The 22,500-nt window shown below is 31.7% G+C and overlaps 1 protein-coding gene across 9 annotated transcripts in view; it reads left to right on the forward strand.

Annotated features, from left to right (window-relative positions):
- The window catches only part of ATP8B (ATPase phospholipid transporting 8B), a 753,209-nt gene that overhangs the window by 531,705 nt on the left and 199,004 nt on the right, over nucleotides 1-22,500 (forward strand). For 2 of the 9 annotated variants that reach the window (XM_068392496.1, XM_068392498.1), the window contains exon 1: nucleotides 15,022-15,460. The exons of the other annotated variants lie outside the window; for them this stretch is intronic. In XM_068392496.1, coding sequence (XP_068248597.1) covers nucleotides 15,037-15,460 — 424 coding nt within the window. In that variant the 5' untranslated portion in view covers nucleotides 15,022-15,036. Of the gene's footprint in view, nucleotides 1-15,021; nucleotides 15,461-22,500 lie in introns of those variants that run through there. 9 annotated transcript variants of the gene reach the window in all.

Here is a 22,500-nt window from a genome sequence, read left to right on the forward strand (position 1 = left end):
CTCTGAACGTCATAGCGTGTAGGAAATTAGTTTTTGCTGATCTTATCTACGAATTATTTTACCTTTTATGCAAATCGCCACTAAACGTGTTGCTATGGTATCAGTCAACAATAGCCAGTGTTATAGCAACACTAAAAGGAAAAGTAAATATGTAATTTTCTGGCGGAATTTCAGTTTGGGGATAATTATAATTCTGCAATTGACGACAATATTGTAAATTTTATGAAATTAAATATATATATATATATATATATTATATATATTTACGCAATTTTAGTCATTGGATAATTATACTTCTCCAATTTACGACAATGTTGTAAATTTTGTGAAATAAAGAATATATATATATATATATATATATACATATATATATATATATATATATATGTATATATAATATATATATATATAGCTATATATATTATATATATAGTATTATATATATGTATATATATATATATATATATATTATGCAATTTTAGTCAGTGGATAATTATACTTCTTCAATTTACGACAATGTTGTAAATTTGTTAAGAATAATAGTTGATTTTTTCAATTTTCTTCTGTATTACCAGAAAAAAATTTACCTACATATGAAAGATCTAATTTAATGCCGATACTGTTCTTAAAATGTTTTATTTTAATTGTTTGATTTCTTCTCTTGTAGTTAATTTATTTCCTTATTTCCTTTATTCACTGAGTTATTTTGCTATTTTCCCTTTTCGAGCCCCTTGTCTTATAGCATCCTGCTTTTCCAACTAGTGTTGTAGCTTAGCAAGTAATAATAATAATTATATGCTGGGTGTAAGTGGTGCCAAATGGATATTGGAATTCATTGCCATTTAGAATTATATTTATGTTCTTACAAGCAACCAAAATGGCACACTTACATTCTTGTCGTTTTAATCCTTAATGCTATTGTAAATATTGCCTCAATTTCACCCCACTTGTGGGTAGATTTTATCACTTCACTTTATCGGTTCTGATACTCATAAATCCCTTGATGGTCCTATTTCAGGTTCTAAGACTCTTATGTATGTTTAAAAAATATAGATGCAGTGCATACTTAAACAGCAGGTGTATACCGTACCTTACTTATCCTTCTATCTTCGTCTTTAGTTGTGAAAAGACTCTATATGGTTTGAGATATTCCGGCTAGATAAGAATAGGAGAGAAGCTCAACATGGTATGAGAGAGAGAGAGAGAGAGAGAGAGAGAGAGAGAGAGAGAGAGAACGTAGGTACTAAATGAGAAAAGGTTTGGACTTGAGACTTAAGTTTGGAAAAGTCGAGACATAACTTTATAGATCAATAATGGTCATTTTACTCATTTTGGTAATTAAGAGTTTTGTCTAGATTATTTTCTTTTGTTTAATATTTATCCTCCTCTTTTTTTTTTTTTTTGTTAGTCTTCTCAACTGGGAGTTTAGGCAGTATGTTAGCAGATTTGTAACCCCCTTTTTAAAAATGGTGGCTGTATATTTGTGTACCTGGTTACCATGGTGACTGTTCGAGAGAGAGAGAGAGAGAGAGAGAGAGAGAGAGAGAGACAGAGAGAGAGAGAGAGAGAGAGAGATTGTTATAGGGATGGGCGTGATGGTAAACCTTATCTTTACCTAAACAAAGGGGGAACGTATTTGTGGCTAAAATTATTTTAGCAAATGAAAGGAGTTCGGGATTTTGATTGAGTTAACTTTGATATCTCAATCGTCGAAAGACGCTTTCGTTGTATTGAAAATTTGTAATGCAAATTTATATTCATATATTATTCATAAGTTAATTACATTCAATCACTGAAAAAGGATTTTTTTTTATCATTTATATTCTGGTTATGAATCGGATTTCATATCTTTTTCAGCTAATAGAAAGTCCAAATTCATTATATTGTTGGTAATTAATCATGAAAAGTATTTCATAGTTTTCAGATACAATTATATATTGGCATATTAGAAGCCTAATTATGCAAATTATGATGTTAAAACAATATTTTGTCCTATTAACAATGAAATGTGAAGGATAAGTACCGTAGAGTTAATAACAATGAAATATGAAGGATGATTCCCGTAGAGTTTTGTAACATATAATTCCTATTGTTTCAGATGTGTATATATGCATGTATAACTCAAAACCGATTCTACCTTTAAAAATCTGACACTTCTTATTATGATGTATGATGGATAATTTTCACAGAAGCCTGTGATTTTATTTAACTGATATAGAAGTTTATTTTTGTTACATGATTTTCTTTTAATAATTATTTGAGAAGCGTTTCTTCATTAATATATTTTTGGCGATGTGTTTGTCAGGGTTGACAACGAGTTATATAGCTTTTTGTGTTAAGATTATTCAATTAGCATTTTTGTAATTAACAATTTTACACCCAGGATTGAACGTTATTGACTATTTGATAAAAGTTTAAAAATTTTACTTCCCCTTTTTAACATTTAACGTAATCAATATCCGATTGAATTCGTTCCAACACATTTTACTCCTGATAAAAATCTCCTTTTTTTTTTTTTTGATAAAAATAACCTTTCTCTTCTAGAATATATTTTATAAATTATGTTTTTTTTTATTTCAAAGAATAAAATTCATGTTAAAAATAACTTTTCCCTTTTATTATATATTTTCTAAAGTACGTTTTTCTATTTCAAAGAAATTCATGATAAGAATAACCCTTTCCCTTTTAGAATATATTATCTAAAGTATGTTTTTTTTTTTATTTCAAAGAATAAATTCATGATAAAAATAACTTTTCCCTTTTATAATATATTTTGTAAAGTACGTTTTTCTATTTAGAAAAAAATATAAAAATAACTTTTCCCTTTTATAATATATTTTCTAAAGTATGTTTTTCTATTTTAAAAATGTTATGATAAAAATAACTTTTCCCATTTAGAATATATTTTCTAAAATATGCTTTTCTATTTAGAAAAAAGTTATGATAAAAATAACTTTTAACTTTTAGAGTATATTTTCTAAAGTATGTTTTTCTATTACCCCCCCCCCCCAAAAAAAAAAATCACAATAAAAATAACTTTTCTCATTTAGAATATATTTTCTAAAGTATGTTTTTTTATTTTAAAAAATCATGATAGAAATAACTTTTCCCTTTTAGAATGCATTTTTTAGAATATGTTTCTTTGAAAAAAATTAATTCATGATATAAATAACTTTTCCATGTTAGAATATATTTTCTAAGGTATGTTTTTTATTTGAAAATAAATTTCATGACAAAAATATCTTTTCACTTATAGAATATATTTTCTAAATATATTCTATTTCCAAAAGCATTTTTTTTCACGATGAAAATAACATTTCACTGTTCAAATATGGGTTCCAAACAATGCTTTTCTATTGCAAAAAAAAATATATATTTTTCGTGTGATGACATCATTTCTCTTTAGAATATATTTTGTAAGCAATGATTTTCTATTTAAATTTTTTTCTGAAAAAAAAAAAATACCATTTTGCTCTTAGAATATATTTTGTGAAGAATGCTTTCTATTTCAATTTATTTCCATGTTAAAAGTATTTCACTCTAAGAATATATTTTGAGAACAAAGCTCTATTTTAATTTATTTTTCATGATGAAAATAAAATTTTACCCATAGAATATATTTTGTAAACAAAGCTTTTCTATTTCAATTCATTTTTCATGATGAAACTAAAATTTTACCCCTAGTATATATTTTGAAAACAGCTTTTCTATATTAATTTATTTTTCATGATGAAACCAAAATTTTCCCCCCTGAATATATTTTGAAAACAAAGCTTTTCTATTTTATTTTATTTTTCATGATGAAAAGAAAGTTTGACCCCTAGAATATATTTTGAAAACAAAGCTTTTCTATTAAAAAAAATCGCTGATGAAAATCGCATATCACTCTTAGAATATATTTTCCAAAGTATGTTTTTTCAATTTCATCAACAGTTTATTTCGATTAACACAAACACTAACACACCTGATGGAATTGCAATTAAAGCATATGACAGCTTGCTCGCAACTCCTTTCCCATATTGGGTCTTGCACCTTGCAACTTTTATAAGAATTGGCAAGAACTTAATTACTTCTGCAAACGGGTAGTTCGCTTTAATGATAGTTTACAGAGTGCTTTTATAACCTCTAATGATAGCTTCCTTCTCGGTTGTCGATAGTTAGCGTCTCTCTCTCTCTCTCTCTCTCTCTCTCTCTCTCATCAATATTTTAAAGGCAAGGTACCTGCTACAACTTGTTGTCCTGTTAACATTAACATTTCACTTTAATTTTTTTTTATTACGCTGTTTAGAATATCAGAACGGGAAATGTACTCAATGAGAGAGAGAGAGAGAGAGAGAGAGAGAGAGAGGAGAGGGAGAGAGAGAGAGAGAGAGAGAGAGAGAATTAAATCTTGGGGATGACTAGCTAGATTAGTGTTTATATATATATATATATATATATATATTGGAAGCAGACGACAATTAGCTATGTAAAAAGTCTTTTTAAAAGAAAATGTTAAAATATAAACGAACTTCCAAAATATCTCACAAATAATTGATCCAAATAATTGAGGTCTTCTGTTGTGTTGAGTTATTTATATCCGGGTTGTGAATCCAATGTTAATTATTGCCTTCGTTATTCATTCATAATTAAACCACTAAACACGATAATTTTTTTTTATCAGAAATTATAGTGGGTGGAGAAGAAATATATGATTGTTAATGGGTAGGAATTTCAAAGTTTATGATATATATGTTTGTGTGCGCATGTGTGTTGAAGGCATTTGCCTAGTGGCATTAATGTGTTAGTATGCATATATATATATATATATATGTGTGTGTGTGTGTGTGTGTGTATATATATATATATATATAATATATTTATATATATATATGTATATATATATATATATGTGTGTGTGTGTGTGTGTCTGTGTGTGTGTGTGTGTGTGAATGCAATATTTTTAGGATTCCTGTTATATGGTTGCTTTATTTTATATGAATGTGTATACATATTTAATAATAATAATAATAATAATAATAATAATAATAATAATAATAATAATAATAATAATAATAAAAGAATCAGCATAACATACGTGAATCTATAAGTCCATAAACATGCTTGCGCGCATGCTACTATCAGCATGCGTGATTTTTTTTACCAATAACTGACACCAACACAAGTACTTCTGCCAGCAAGGAGCTTATTGAAGTGAACTAATCTCCCGAAGGTTTTTACGCCCCAGTTGAGGTCGGACCTGGGCCCAGAGAAATTCGGTTTCCGTCTCGGTCTTCTGTTGCTGTGGAAAATAGATACATTTCGGTACATGGAAACCTAAATTGAAGTGACTGTGATTTGGAACGGCGGTCTTCCTGAATTTCTGAATTGGGGAGAGGTTTTGCTGGACCATTAGACTTTTTTTTTTTTCGGTAGCTGTGAAATATTAGATGATGAGATGGGTGGAAATAATAGATAATGAGATAAATGGAAATAATGAATAGTGAGTGGCTGGAAATAATGGATAATGAGTGGCTGGAAATAATGGATAATGAGATAACTGAATATAATTGATAATGAGTGGCTGGAAATAATGGATAATGATTGGCTGGAAATAATGGGTAATGAGATAACTGAAAATAATGGATAGTGAGTGGCTGGAAATAATGATAATGAGTGGCTGGAAATAATGGATAATGAGATAACTGAAAATAATTGATAATGAGTGGCTGGAAATAATGGATAATGAGATAACTGAAAATAATTGATAATGAGTGGCTGGAAATAATGGATAATGATATAACCGTATATAATAGGTAATGAGAACTGGAAATAATGGATAATGAGATAAATGGAAATAATAGATATTGGAAAATGTCACACGGAGGATGGGTTAAATGTATTCAGTGTTAATTTATGTAGTTTGAAATATCGAATCAATTTAACTCTTATCTAGGAAGAAGTTGTAGTTGTGATTTAAGATGAGGGCTTTGTAACATGAAGGATTGTATAATTTAAATCATCCTAGAGTTTATTTATGTTATATAGAGATGCTGTGGTTTTTCAAAGGATATTTTTTTCTTTTATAGAAAACGGATTACTTTAGAAAGTGTTTTTTTATGTAATACGTGAGGGTGCACGTGTGTTGTATTATAAATGTGCAGTATTTATTATTATTACTTACTTACTTACTTACTTACTTACTTACTTACTAAGCTACACCCCTAGGTGGAAAATCAGGATGCTATAAGCCCAGCGGCTCCAACAGAGAAAATAGCCCAATGAGGAAAGGAAACAAGGACAAAAAATAAAATATTTTAAGAAGAACAGTAACATTAAAATATATCCCATATAAACTATAAAAAGCCTTCCGCGTTCAGTATTCTATGTTGTTTACAGTTCAGTGCCATCAAACGACTTTCTCTCTCTCTCTCTCTCTCTCTCTCTCTCTCTCTCTCTCTCTCTCTCTCAAAACTTAGGGAATACACTATCAATGGAACTGAAACTTCACAGAAAAAAATCTTAGAATGTTTCTTCCTTTAGAAGTGATTCATTTTCGACTTAGAAGCATCGATCACACATGAATGATGCGGGCCCATATTTCTTCGGTCAGTATTGGGTATTCCGTGTTTGGTATGTGGGAGTAATGTGCCTCCAATAACAGCCAGGTGTGCTGGCAAAAATGTGAAATTTGCTATACTGAAGTTGCTCTGTAATATTCTCTTTCGGTGGAGTGAAATTTGAACGTTTTTATCTGTGATGACGATGTTACCGAAGTCCTTTCGATTGATATATATATATATATATATATATATGGTTGTAGATGGAGTGGTTTTGTAATAAACCGTTTCGTATAACTGAGTAAAAGTTGCACATGTACTACCACATTCATCTTTTAATGTGTGATTCCGTAAATTTGTCTTTGAATTTATATATATATATATATATATATAATTATATATGTATATATTTATATATATATATAAATATATATATATATATATATATATTATATATGTATATATTTATATATATAAATATATATATATATATATATATATGTGTGTGTGTGTGTGTGTGTGTGTATATATGTGTGTATGTGTGTGGGCATAATATATATTGTACATAACATATGCCTATAGTATATTATCTGGGGGAAACAAATACTTTTACCACGCACTCTTGATGATTTTTTATGTTGAATTGTAAATAAAAAGGAGAGGAAAACCAGTGATTAAGTTATCGATCAAATATAGCTACTCTATCTTTAGCTGAATACAACTCGTGCAGATATACTTTAAGCCTTATAGAAACATGGACACAATTTTGTACGTAACTTCTTAACCACTTATGTGGCATTATATATTTATCTTTTATATATAGCTTAACTCGGTATATCCCTCGACTTTCTCCTCGTTAGAAAGTGGTTTAAAGTTTTCGAAGAATCTTGGAATTCTCGGCGATACCGAAACGAGACTGGAATCTAGATTGTTTGTTTCAACAGCTATCTCCACAAGCTGGAAACTTCTATAATGAGAAAATGCTAGCTCTCTCTCTCTCTCTCTCTCTCTCTCTCTCTCTCTCTCTCTTTATACATCGAACGATGGCCAACTTCTCTTTGATTATTGTTGTATTTTGATTGTGCAAACAAGTTGTTTTTAATTATATGTGAAGGATCTAATTTGATGTTGTTACTGCATTTGAAGTATTTTATTTTGATTGTTTATTCTTTTTTAGTTTATATATTTCATTGGGGTATTTTTCCTATTGGAGCCCTTGGGCTTATAGCTTCTTGCTTTTTCAATTAGGGTTTTAGCTTAGCTTGTAATGATAATAATAATAATAATAATAATAATAATAATAATTATTATTATTATTATTATTATTATTATTATTATTATTATTATTATTATTATTACTATTATTATTATTATTATTATTATTATTATTATTATTATTATTATTATTATTATTATTATCACTGCAGAAAGGAAAATAGTAGCTTGAATGGTTTTACATATCCATTATTAGTAAAACGAGAAAACTCTAACTTTTGGTTTTACATCGAACGAAAGTCAAGTCCCTTTTTTATTATTGTTTTATTTTAATTTTACAAGATTTTTTCAATTATCGTTACTGAAATAAAAATAAAAATTATAGCTTGTATGTTTCTTCAGATTCATATAATAGTTATTATGACTGACATTATCACATTTCATAGATATTTTAGTTCTGTAATTTTTAGTTGAAGGACGTAATTTTGAACTGAATGTTGTCATAAATAACATTTAAGTGACGTTCAAACAAATGTGGATGACCTATTTGTTTTTTGATTGGATGTATTATTTATTGCTGTGTTCTAAATATAGAAAGGAGTTCGTCTCTCATTCCTTGATAATAATTATGAATAGTGGTAATTAATAATAATAATAATAATAATAATAATAATAATAATAATAATAATGATAATGATTATAATAATCATTCCTTTTTTTGTTTTGTTTATTATTTAAAAGAGAATAATAACATTTTGTTTACATAAAATTGTCTGTTTGAATACCTATTTTATTAGCAAATATCTTTGATTCCAGTCCATCTCCCCCATATAATAGACCAAGTGTCTGGTTATATATACATACATACATATATATATATATATATACATGCATATATACTTACAAACATATATATATATATGTTTATATCTATCTATCTATCTATCTATCTATATATATATATATATATATGTGTGTGTGTGTGTGCGTGTATGTATATATATATATATATGCATATATATTCAATTTATTATAGGATTTACACCGTTTATTTATTGTTAGGGTAATGAGTCTCTCTCTCTCTCTCTCTCTCTCTCTCTCTCTCTCTCTCTTTTAAGACAATAAAGACTTTCATGTTTCTGTTTATTGCCTTGTGTGACTTTCGTGTTTCTGTTTATTGCCTTGTGTCTCGTATGTTATTCCCTCCTCCGGGAAATATTATCCTTTCTTTTGTGTCCAACATAAATATTTGATGCCAGAGCGTTTTGCCAACTTAACAAATGTTTTTTGTTATTTGTTACATTTCTGCTGTTGTCTTCGTCTCTTGTTACGACTTTGAAACACTTTTAGACTGAGACTTTTACTTCGCCGTTCTGGTTTCTTCTTGAATTTCTAAAGAAGATTTTGCGACTATTAAGGTAACAGGGTGATGGGTGTGCTGCCTCTTCAAATAATTAATACTGTAATGTTTTTGCAATATAGTTATTAAAGCATACTGATATGTATATACAACAACAACAACAAATGCAGCCGTTTCTAATCCACTGCAGAACAAAGGCCTCAAACATGCCTTTATTCATGTCTGAGGTTTGGCCAGTTTTTATTATATACTTGCATACATACATATATATATATATATATATGTATATATATATATATATATATATATTATATATATACATATATATACATATGTATATATATAATGTGTGTATACAGTATATATACACATAGACAAATATATTTATATATGAATATATATATATATATATATATATGTATATATATATATATATATATATACATATATATATATATATATATATCTTCATCTCCTCCTATGCCTATTGACGCCGAGGGCCTCGGTTAGATTTCGCCAGTCGTCTCTATCTTGAGACTTTATTTGAATACTTCTCCAATCATCATCTCCTACTTCACGCTTCCTAGTCCTCAGCCATGTAGGCCTTGGTCTTCCAACTCTTCTAGTGCCTTGTGGAACCCAGCTAAACGTTTGGTGAACTAATCTCTCTTGGGGAGTGCGAAGAGCGTGCCCAAACCATCTTCATCTACCCCTCATTTTGATCTTATATATATATATATATATATATATATATAAAACTTTCTGGTATCGTGATGGTTTTAGTAAGATATGTCTGCGTCCAAGTACTTGTCATTTAGGGATTTTTTACCTTGTGAGGGACGATGACATGAATGTACGTTTGAAGCATTCGGCTTATAGATGAAACCTGCTGTGAATATTCTCTCTCTCTCTCTCTCTCTCTCTCTCTCTCTCTCTCTCTCGTAGTTTCATGCACTCATCAAGCAGTTTTTGCAGTTGGGTAGAAAGAAATATATTTAGATTAATGGTTCCTTGAATGTTTTTACTATATGAATTTTTTTTTTTTGAAGTTTTATTTCTTCAATTCCATGTTCTTACCCTCATAAATTATAAGAATTATACCACTTATCCTGGAGGAATCTACCATTATTTTTTATTATTTGCCTGTGCTATGGAATTTGGTTTCAAGTTCTCATGGTTACAGGGTATTTTTACATTGTTTTATATTTTATGCAGATATGTGTGCTGGGATATTATGCCCAAGAGCTATATTTTAATATTAATCATATTGGGAAACGAATTATTCTCCATTTTATGTCCTACAAGTTTTCACTAATCGCTCTAGTTACCTCATTTCCTCTACATAATAAAGAGAAAGTTTCTGACTATATATATGTATGTATGTATGTATGTGTGTATATATATATGTGTGTATATATATATGTATGTATGTATGTATGGAATTTGTATGCATGTATGTATGTATATATGTATGTATATATATATATATATATATATATATATATATATATATATATATATGTATATCATTCCGGTCCCGCGAGTGTCATTGCCAGACTAATAACTACTCGGTACTTCCTCGTCCCTCGTGTAGCGGGGGAGACGAAATAGCCATACCCCAGTAAGCGATGGTACCCCGAGAGGTTACACTCGGAAACCACAACTGCCGTTTTGTAGATGGGAAAAGGGGTGGAAAGGAGTGAATATTTAGCCGTCATTTTTGACGGGTCGCCTACACTACTTAGTCATAAAGTCTGATCGAGATGTCGGTCTTTGTATCAAATGGTGTTGATCATCATTTGCTGTATCTTGATGATAGACGAATGTATTGCTGGTGAGGGCGAAGCTGGTGGCTGGCTGGTGTTTTGCCTTGTATGGATCAATGATGACGGGTGTGGTACCAGTTGCAGGTGTAGCGGAATGTTGAATGTTGAATGGAACACTCTCTCTCTCTCTCTCTCTCTCTCTCTCTCTCTCTCATTCTGGACTGTTTTGTCTCATCAACTAATAGCTTGATGATATTAGTGAATGTTGATTGGTACATGGAGCTCTCTCTCTCTCTCTCTCTCTCTCTCTCTCTCTCTATTTGGACTTTTGTCTCGTCAACTAATAGCTTGATGATATTATGAGTGAATGTTGAATGTTATATGGAACATTCTCTCTCTCTCTCTCTCTCTCTCTCTCTCTCTCTCATTTTGGACTTTTGTCTCGTCAACTAATAGCTTGATGATATTAGTGAATGTTGAATGTTACTTGGAGCTCTCTCTCTCTCTCTCTCTCTCTCTCTCTCTCTCATTCTGGACTGTTTTGGCTCATCAACTAATAGCTTGATGATATTAGTGAATGTTGATTGGTACATGGAGCTCTCTCTCTCTCTCTCTCTCTCTCTCTCTCTCTCTCTCTCATTTTGGACTTTTGTCTCGTCAACTAATAGCTTGATGATATTATGAGTGAATGTTGAATGTTATATGGAACATTCTCTCTCTCTCTCTCTCTCTCTCTCTCTCTCTCTCTCTCATTTTGGACTTTTGTCTCGTCAACTAATAGCTTGATGATATTAGTGAATGTTGAATGTTACTTGGAGCGCTCTCTCTCTCTCTCTCTCTCTCTCTCTCTCTCTCTCTTATTGGACTTTTTTGTCTCGTCAATTGATATCTTGATGATATTATTAGTGATTGTTGAATGTTAATTGGAGCGTTCTCTCTCTCTCTCTCTCTCTCTCTCTCTCTCTCTCTCTCTCATTTTGGACTGTTTTGTCTCATCACCTAATAGCTTGATGATATTTGTGAATGTTGATTGTTACATGGAGCACTCTCTCTCTCTCTCTCTCTCTCTCTCTCTCTTGTTTCGGGCAATGTTTTGCCATTGACCAATAGCTTTATGAGAATTGATATTCAAAAACAACTCTGAATTTTCCTCCATGCACATTACAAATCTTGGCCATAGGAAGTCGCCTTCATTTATTTTCTATTGTATTTTTATCATTTTTTTTTTTTATCATTCACCAAATATTTTTCAAATCTATTTTAAAGGAGTGTGCCATGATGATATTTTTCTTAATATTAGGTAAAGATTCAATAAAGTTATGAAACTTTTTTTTTATTATTTTTTTTTTTTTATTTTTTTTTTTTTTTTTTACTAGTGATTGAATTATTTTTGTGGGGAAGAAATATTACCGTAGCCATATTTGTTGTGTTTAATTGAAAATGAGAGGAAAGGATTATATTTATCGTCCCTGGTTCTTATATTCTTACGTTGGAATTCTTGAATTATCGCCTAGAATATTTTTTTAGTTATCATCCTGCATCCCTTTAATTATCATTATGGATTTTTTTAATTTTTGTCGTCGATTGGATTAATTGTGATCCTGGACTGCTTCAATTATCATTCTGGATTTCTTTAATTATCATCCAGGATTTCATTAATCATATTCATAGATTATTTTAATCATAATTTGTGATTCTTTTCGTCATTATCTAGGATTACTTTGGTTATTATCAAAGATAGCTTTACATGTTTAGTGTTGTCTACGCAAATCAATTTTTGGTAGGGACTTAAACTGACGTAATATTAAAGAGAGGTAAAAGCTTCCGTCCCATTGTTACTACAAAAATGACAAAAGCAGATCAGTACACTGTTGTGGTGACCGATGTGGTAACGCCCCTGACTGGTGAACGCCAGACTGGGGTTCGAGTCCAACTCAAACTCGATAGTTTCTTTGGTCGCTGCAACCTCACCATCCTTGTGAACTAAGGATGTGGGGTTTAGGGGAGCCTGTAGGTTTATATGCCGAGTCATCGGCAGCCATTGCCTGGCCCTCCTTATACCTAGCTTAGATGGAGGCTTGGGCGCTGATCCTTTGTATATATGGTCAGTCTCTAAGGCAATGTCACTTTATCTTGCCTTTGCCATTCATGAGCGACCTTTAAACCTTTAAGCTGTCATCCTCGAGTTCTCCTTTTCGTCCCATTCTTGTTAGTGGAGACTTCTCGCCACCTAGAGTCTTAAGTGAGATTGGTTTCCCCTATCTAGAGTCGTTACTACAGCTGGTTCCTTCTATCTAGATCCTTAACTACTAGTTCCATGTCGTTAGTGGCAAGTGGTTCGGGTTTCCAACCCGTTTCCTCGGCTTTATTACGGTTAGCTGAAATCAGATAGTAGGAAGCTTGAGCTGACAAGGAGGGGAACGAGTTGAAAAGGAAAATGGAGGTAAATAAGAAAAGCCAGATTGATTGATTGAAACTTTTTTTTTTTTTTTTTTTTTTTTACAATTGCTTCAGCTACCTAATATTGACGATAGATTGTCCAATGAGTAGCATATTAAAGAAGATAATCACGTAGTTACTAAAAAATACTGTTGTATTTCTATAGTTGCTTGTTAAGGGCGCAAATGCACTGATTTATAGTATAAGAAACTCATTATAATTTAGGTATTCAAAGGGAACTTTGCGAATACAGTATTCGAGCACTACCTAAAATGTTTATTTATTTATTATACGAATTTTGATATCCACAATCTTTATGGTGAATGTAATTTGATTATGTTGATGTAATTATGTAATTATTAACTGAAAGTTAAACCATCATAGTAATAGTTTCAGTATACCCTACCGTGGCAAAAGTGGCAGAAGCTTCGGTGTCAAATTGTAAGCAAATAATGGACGTTTTTTATTTTTTTAATATAACTTGTAATACAGAATTATATATTAATTTGTTACCAATAAAATTTATTATGTGAAATATTGGCATGTGTATCAAAAGGTAGTGTGTATCTGTGTGACCTGATTCATATCAATAATTTTTTTTTTTTTTCGCGAGATGTCTCCTTTTTTGTATCTATAAATATTGATTACAGGATTATAACACTAAACGAAACTTATTCATAAATTTTGTATTGTATTTGAAATGTATACACTTGTGAAATATCCCTAATTTCATCCCAGGAATATCCTATATTGAGGTGTCTCATTGATAAATTAAAAAGTATAAAACTCTCGAAATGAAAATTGCGACACAAAGCATATTCGACGCAGTGAAAAAGTCAACAGGAAACATTGCATATGTTGGAAGGAAGATCATATCGGAGAGCCTCGTATCTTTCTCAAAATGAAAGTAAAGAAAGTATTCTGTATCGCTTGAAATGAGAATCAAAATAGAAAGCTTATTGAATTTAGTGAGTAGAAAACCACACCGGAATATGTTAGATCCGCTGAAATGAAAATAGTTACACAAAACGAATTGAATTTAACTGGAAAAAACAATTAATATACCGCTATCAAAATCTGAACTGTGATGAAGTGGTCTCGCTTTTAACCTGAAGTTCCTATACTTCTCCCTTTATCCTTTCCTTCCCATTCCTTCAAATTGATTCCTTTTCTTTATTTTCCTTACCGTTTTTTATTTCTATATGGTTAGTATTCATAGAATTTGCTTAAACCATTGGCCCTGTTCCCAATTCTGTCCATTCACAGAGATTTTAGTTCAGACGGATATAGACAAGACTTAGTTAAGTTGGATATTCGTCATTTGGAACTATAAGCCGCATTGATCACATTTATATTGGCTATATATAAAAGTATATTTGGATATCCGTCCGCTCATTTGCTTCCCTCCTTACTAATACCCTCCACGCATCGAACCCTTATTTTTCCACCGAACCCCATTTTTGCACCGAACCTCATTTCCACCGAACCTCATTTTCCACTGAACCCCATTTTTCATTGAACCCCATTTCCACTGATCCCATTCTTCACCGAACCCCATTTCCACAGAACCCAATTTCCACTGAACCGTAATTTCCACTGAACCCTAATTTCAGCAGAACCCCATTTCCACTGAACCCTAATATCCACCGAAACCCCATTTTCCTCTCGCACCCCAACCTCAAAAGTTCCGTCGCATGGCCCACCGTGACCCGCCATCATGGACGACGACTTCGAGCTTGAAATCCTCGACCTAGAGGACAACCCCAACAGATCCCGCGTCCGCAAGCGAAGCAACGGCCATGCGGTCAACAACGCCCACCACGAGGGCAAGAAGGCCGACGGCAGCGGCCGCAAGGAGCCCGGGGAGAACGAGAAATGGGATGGGACTCATTGGGAGAACGTCGAACTCCGGGAGAGGGTGGTGGAAGGTTGGGCAGCCCGCGTTGTGGGGATTGCCGCTTCCCAGTCGACCCCGAAGGTCAAAGACCCCGCGAAGGGCAGGGTGCTGACCTCCAAGCCCACCATCGTGCAGAGTTTTGGGGATTTTATGAAGGAGCCCCCGCCCTCGAAAAAGCCACCTGGGCGTCCTAGCTCGATCTACGAGCATCTGAATAATCTCTTTAACTTCTCCAAGGAATTGGGTAAGTGGGATTCTGGAATTGATAAGGTTTATTTGTGGTATACTGTTGTATTATATACTATTGTATACTATTGTATTTCATTGTATTTTAAGGTTTGATTCTTTTCTACACTTTCTTTGGTTTATTGGTAAATAGTTAGGCTGTCTTTTCTCACAAAGTTTAGCATAGAATTGCATGATATATTTTTTTGGATATATTGAATCATGGTTCCTCAAGATGTGTAATTTGATGGTATATAATGCTTTTTGGCAGGAAGGAATGCATGAAAATATCTGTACGATTTTGGATATTTTTTATATTTAGCTTTCTCTATGAGTCAAGAAGCCTTTAAAAGTCTCTCTCTCTCTCTCTCTCTCTCTCTCTCTCTCTCTCTCTCTCTCTCTCTCTCTCTCTCTCTCGTAATGGACCCATGGAGAAAATACACCCTAATTGATAGGTTAAATTAGCATATGCATTAATGGGACACTAGTTTTCAGATTTTTTATTATTTCTAAAATATCTTATCTATGTTCAAGGATAGATAATTAACAACAAAGCTACTAAGGTTGGAAATGTTTTAAAGGTTTTAAAGGCCGCTCATGAATGACAGAGGCAAGGGACACTGACATTGCCCCTAGCAAGCAGTACAGTACCCTGGAGACTGACTATATAAAGATATTATCAGCGCCCAAACTCACACTCCTCCCAAGTTAAGACCAGGGCAGGACAGGCAATGGCTTCTGATAATTCCGGAGGTAGACCCGTAGGCTCCCCCAAACCCCCCTACCCTGAGCTCACAAGGATGGTGAGGTTGTAGACACTATAGGAACTAACGAGTATGAACGTGACTCGAACCCTAGTCTTGCGATCACTAGGCCGAGATATTACCAATATTATTATTATTATTATTATTATTATTATTATTATTATTAAATGCTAAGCTACAACACTAGTTAGAAGAGAAGGATGCTATAAGCCCAGGGGCCCCAACAGGGAAAATAGCTCAGTGAGGAAAGGAAACAAGGAAAAATAAAATATTTTAAGAAGAGTAACAACATTAAAATAAATATTTCCTATATAAACTATAAAAACTTTAACAAAACAAGAGGAAGAAATATACGATAGAACAGTGTGCCCGAGTATACCTTCAAAAAAGAGCACTCTAACCCAAGACAGTGGAAGCCCATGGTATAGAGGCTATGGCACTACCCAAGACTAGAGAACAATGGTTTGATTTTGGAGTGTCCTTCTCCTAGTAGAGCTGCTTACCATAACGAAAGAGTTTCTTCTACAAAGAGGAAAGTAGCCACTGAACAATTCCAGTGCAGCAGTTAACCCCTTCGGTGAAGAAATATTCTTTTGGTAATCTCAGTGTTTGAACGGGACTCGAACCCCAATCTTGCGATCAATAGAAAATAATATCAAATTTATAATGAATCTTGAGTCATAATAATTATGCATTGTTACGTAGATGCAAGCAGTACTGCTGTTGTAATTTTCTGTGGTATTTAGAATACGTGGGAGGATACCGTGGCATTGGGCTCTGGAAGGAATGCAACTCCTTTAATATTCATGACATTAAGTTTATTAACGCTATGGCTCCAGCGTGGGCGTCCACCAGCCCACGAACTGACTTTGCTTGTTTCGTTCTGCTTTTGTTAGCGCTGCTGACGCAAGTTGTTAATTCCTGCTTTTGTTTACTGGATTCCTGAGAGGGGTTCAATTCCCCCAAAATTTCGTTTTTTTTTTTTTTTTTTTTTTTTTTTTTTTTTTTTTTTTATAATATTCCTGGAAATTAGCATGGGAAATGACATTCTTTACTTATTTGTATTTTATGTTTTTTATTATTTTTCATAAAAAATGCTTTGAAACCCTAATGGTTTACGTCACCTCCCCCAAAATTTCGTTTTTTTTTTAAATATTCCTGTAAATTAGCATGGCAAATGACATTCTTTACTTATTTGTATTTTATGTTTTTTATTATTTATCATAAAAATCCTTTGAAACCCTAATGGTTTACGTCACCTCCCCCCCAATTTTTTTTTTTTTTTTTTATAAATATTCCTGTAAATTAGCATGGCAAATGACATTCTTTACTTATTTTTATTTTATGTTTTTTTTTTTTATTATTTATCATAAACATAAATTGAAAACCTAATGGCTTATGGTCAAATAACATCTTGATAAAATATTTTATGTACACTTTTCCATTACATAAATTCTGTAAGGTGAAATGGTAGCTAAAAGCTTGTTTGTGTTATCATGACAAATTCTTAAAATTTATGACCTTTTGATATATCATCACTACACAATCCATATGATAAAGAAGTGAATTATAATGTGTATCTTAAGTTATCAAATGTATGATTGCCTTTAGTGTTGATAAATTTTCAGATGTGAATTTTTATTGAGATTATCTCACAAGATTTCTATGATATTACGTATTTATCGAGCGCATGAACGTGTTTCTATATATATATATATATATATATATATATATATATATATATATATATATATATATATATATATATATATATATATATATATATATATATATATACGGTCACATATTCTATAGATACGCAGTGTTATGCAAATCTTTTGAGGTAATCGTAATGTGTGTGTGTATGTGTTATTTGGCTAAGCTCCTTTACATTTACAATTAATATATAATGTCTTAGCGGAGTCTCAAAATTGAAGACATCTTTTTGGACAAACTACATTTACATATTTAAATATTTGTGTCAACACCTGTGTATACGTATGTATGGATAATGCAAGATGGAGTGACCAAGACCTTCAACTTTAACCGTGAAATATCTCTAGCTCCCAGAGGGTGATTTCTTAAAAGAGGGCTTGGTCCCTTCGAATATGTATGTGGAAGAATGGGGTAGTCCAGTGTTATAGTATTGGGTTTCATTAGTAAGGGCTGTGGTTCGATTTGTGGCCAGCCTCGTACCAGTCCCCTCAACTGTCAGTGAGTCATTGTGAGCTGTGATTGAAGGAAAAAAAAAAGAATGCGTGACACATGTATATGTATATATATATATATATATATATATATATATATATATATATATATATATATATGTGTGTGTGTATATATATACATACACACACATATATATATATATATATATATATATATATATATATATATATATATATATATATGATATATGATATATGATATCTATATGTATATATGTTTATATACATACACATATGTATACTTACCAGTGTATGCAATCGGTAAAAAGTGATGGTTAAGTATTCAGATAAATATGCACACGCACCCAGTTGTCACCAGGGTATGAATACTTTCTTTCACGTACTTTAGGGACGGGGATATATATATATATATATATATATATATATATATATATATATATATATATATATAATATCCATACACATGCTCTTTATTGTAAAGGGTAGATGTGTATGTGTATGTATGTATGTCCCTTCTCCTCCAAGAGCCGATCCCCTCCTTACCCACAGCGCCCAGATACTTTTGTCTCGGCCATTTTCTTCCTTATCATTTATTTTGCATCGGTATAGATCACACGTCACAGGCTCTCAGTAATGCGACTTCTTTCTCTTCCAGTATATTCTTTGCAACATGACAGATATCAGTTGACCTAGCCAATCCAATATAGTCTTTTTCATACTTACGTTCATATAAATGAAGGTTGAGTCAACACCTTTTCGATATTACTAGGTTTAAAGGCTGCTCTTGAATGGCAGAGGCAAGGGACAGTGACATTGCCCTAGCAAGCAGGACAATGCCCAAGAGACTGACCATGTACATATGATCAGCGCCCAAGCCCCTACTCCACCCAAGCTGGGACCAGGGAGGGCCAGGCAATTGGTGCTGATGGCTCAGCAGGTAGACCTATAGGCTCCCCCAAACCCCCTCATTTGTAGCTCACTAGAATGGTGAGGTTGTAGACATTAAAGAACCTAACTAGTTTTAGCAGGACTCGAATCCCAGTTCGTCGAGCGCCAGGTAGGAACGCTTCCAATAAGCCACCATAAAACTTTTCATAAATAGATAGATAGATAGATGGTTACATATATATATATATATATATATATATATATATATATATATATATATATATATATATATATATATATATATATATATATATATAATGTGTGTGTGTGTGTGTGTAGTTTAGTAAGTAAAGTTCCGCATTGAGTAACCGGCTGATTGCGATGTCACTCATAAATTAAGAATGAAGTAACACTGTGCTGTGTTCTTTGTCCTTCACCTCCAATAACTCAGATGTCACCTTTTCATGTGGCGGTTAATGTTATCGACTCTATGGATTACTTGTGTGTTTGTTTGTTCGTTGACTTTTGTGTTTGTTGAGTTATTGTTGTGGCAGCTTGATTTTTGTTTACTTTTGAATGCATGAGATAGGTATCCACAGTGCTGCTGTTTTTTTTTTTTTTTTTTTTTTTTTTAAGAAGGAAAGATTTTTATATGTATAGGCCTACTGTATGTACGTACTTACACACATACGCACATATGTGTGTATATGTTTGTTAATTATCTTGAAAAGTTTTGTTTTGATTGTTATTACTTCTCTTACAGTTTATTTATTTTCTCATTTCCTTTCCTCAATGGGCTATTTTTCCCTGCTGAAACCCTTGGGCTTATAGCATCCTGCTTTTCCAATTAGGCTTTAGCACACCTAGTAATAATAATAACAATGATAATAATAATAATAATAATAATGATAATAATACAAATAATAATAAATGTATATATATATATATATATATATATATATATATATATATATATATATATATATATATATATATATATATATAAGATATTAAAAAACAAATGCAGGCATTTCTAGTCAACTGCAGGACAAAGGCCATGTCTGGGGTTTGGCTATTTTCAACAACACGCTGGCCACTGCCGATTGGTGATGGAGGGAGACTTAAGTCTGATCGCTCATAGCGAAGCAACCTATTAGGCACTGGATGGGCCTGAGTAGTACAGCTCTGCTAATCATGGTCATACATTAGAAATATATATATATATATATATATATATATATATATATATATATATATATATATATATATATATATATATATATATATATATATATATATATATATATATATATATATATATGTGTGTGTGTGTGTGTGTGTGTGTGTGTGCGTGTGTGTGCGTGTGTGTGTGTATAAACACCCAGACTTTATGCAATTGAATAAAACTACATAAAGTTTATAATTTTTATCATATGCTTCATCTGAACTCCCAAAAAGTAGTTAACAAATATTTTAGAACATAATAGAATTATGTTTAGGAATAACTAAAGATACCGTAGACACAGTATGCTGCTACATAGAGCACAGACCTCCGCTGTGACCTTTGACCTTAACATGTATTAATTGGCGTGGATTTTCAGACACTCAAATATGAACCAAATTTGAATTCTCTGGGACAACGTAATCCAAACTTATGGCTGATTACTTGAATTGGACATTTTACTTGACCTTTGACCTTGACCTTCCAGAATTTAATAATTTCCAGCTATTTACAGAAGTTAATCACTGCAAGTATCATTACGATTAAAATTGTGGCCAGGAAGCTGTTCATAAACAAACAAACACAAACACTCAAATAAGGGGTAAAACATAACCTCCTTCCAACTTCGTCGATGGGCGTAATGATTAACTATTCATACAAAATATATCAAGGACATAATACAGAAAGAAATTCAGACATAAAATACAATCTTATAAATACAAGTCAGCTTTGTAAAAGAACAGAACTATGAATATACCCGCTATTAAGGACCTACAATATATTTGCTTGAGAATTCCAGTCGAAACTTCATTAATCTTCTCTTTGAGTAAAGATATCCGTCAATGTCTTTCTTTTGAAATAACATTTTTATGGATCTGCTCATTATTGCTGCCTTTCAGAATAAATTGTGGCCGAACGATTAGGATATATTGCTTATTGATTAATAATTGCATTTGATTCTAGTTTTCCTTTGTGCGTTTCTGTAATTCGTTATATCTTTCATTAATGAAAAAATGAGTTTCATTCTGATAAAGTTTACTATATTGCAATCCGATATTATCAAATTGATTAGGAAGGTTTATGTAATATTAAACCTAGTGTTTTATGAGTGTTTATGAACATTTAGAATGTGAATGAATATATGAATTGGTACAGTGTTATTTAGAAGGTCAAGAAGGTTTAGTGTGTATATATATATATATATATATATATATATATATATATATATATATATATATATATATATATATATATGTATATATATATATATATATATATATATATATATATATATATATATATATATATATATATATATATAATGAATCTTAATTATTATTATTATTATTATTATTATTATTATTATTATTATTATTATTATTATTATTATTAGTAGGTAAGCTACAACCCTAGTTGGAAAAGCAGGATGCTATAAGGCCAAGATCTCCAACAAGGAAAAAAAGCCCAGTGAGGGAAGGAAACAAGGAAATAAATAAGCTACAAGAGAAGTAATGAATAATAGAAATAAAATATTGGAATTACATATATTCTAATGAGACGGTTCAACTCATCGTCTTTAACTCTGTTAGACTCATGCACTGCTTAAGGTTGCAGGATGAATGAAGGTGTCAGTAATTACCCAGAATGATAGCAAGCAAATGTTGCGGTTAGATATTCTATAATGCGTAGTTTTTATGTAAGTAGATTTTATATCGGTTAGCTGCATTGAAAGATTAAATTTCATGAGATTTTTTGTTATGTAAGTAGATTTTATATCGGTTTGCTGCATTGAAAGATTAAATTTCATGAGATTTTTTTTTTCATTGTAATGTGTTAAGTGTTAGCCATAAGATGCCCCCCCCCCAAAAAAAAAAAAAAAAGTATTTTAAGGACTAAAAGCCGTCATGAATAGCAGAGACAAGGGGCAGTGATATTGCCGTATCAATTAGGACAATGGCCTACCAAGCAGGGCAATGCCATAGAAGTGACTGCCCAT

Source organism: Palaemon carinicauda, chromosome 18, assembly GCF_036898095.1.
Source record: "Palaemon carinicauda isolate YSFRI2023 chromosome 18, ASM3689809v2, whole genome shotgun sequence".
Lineage (NCBI taxonomy): Eukaryota > Metazoa > Arthropoda > Malacostraca > Decapoda > Palaemonidae > Palaemon > Palaemon carinicauda.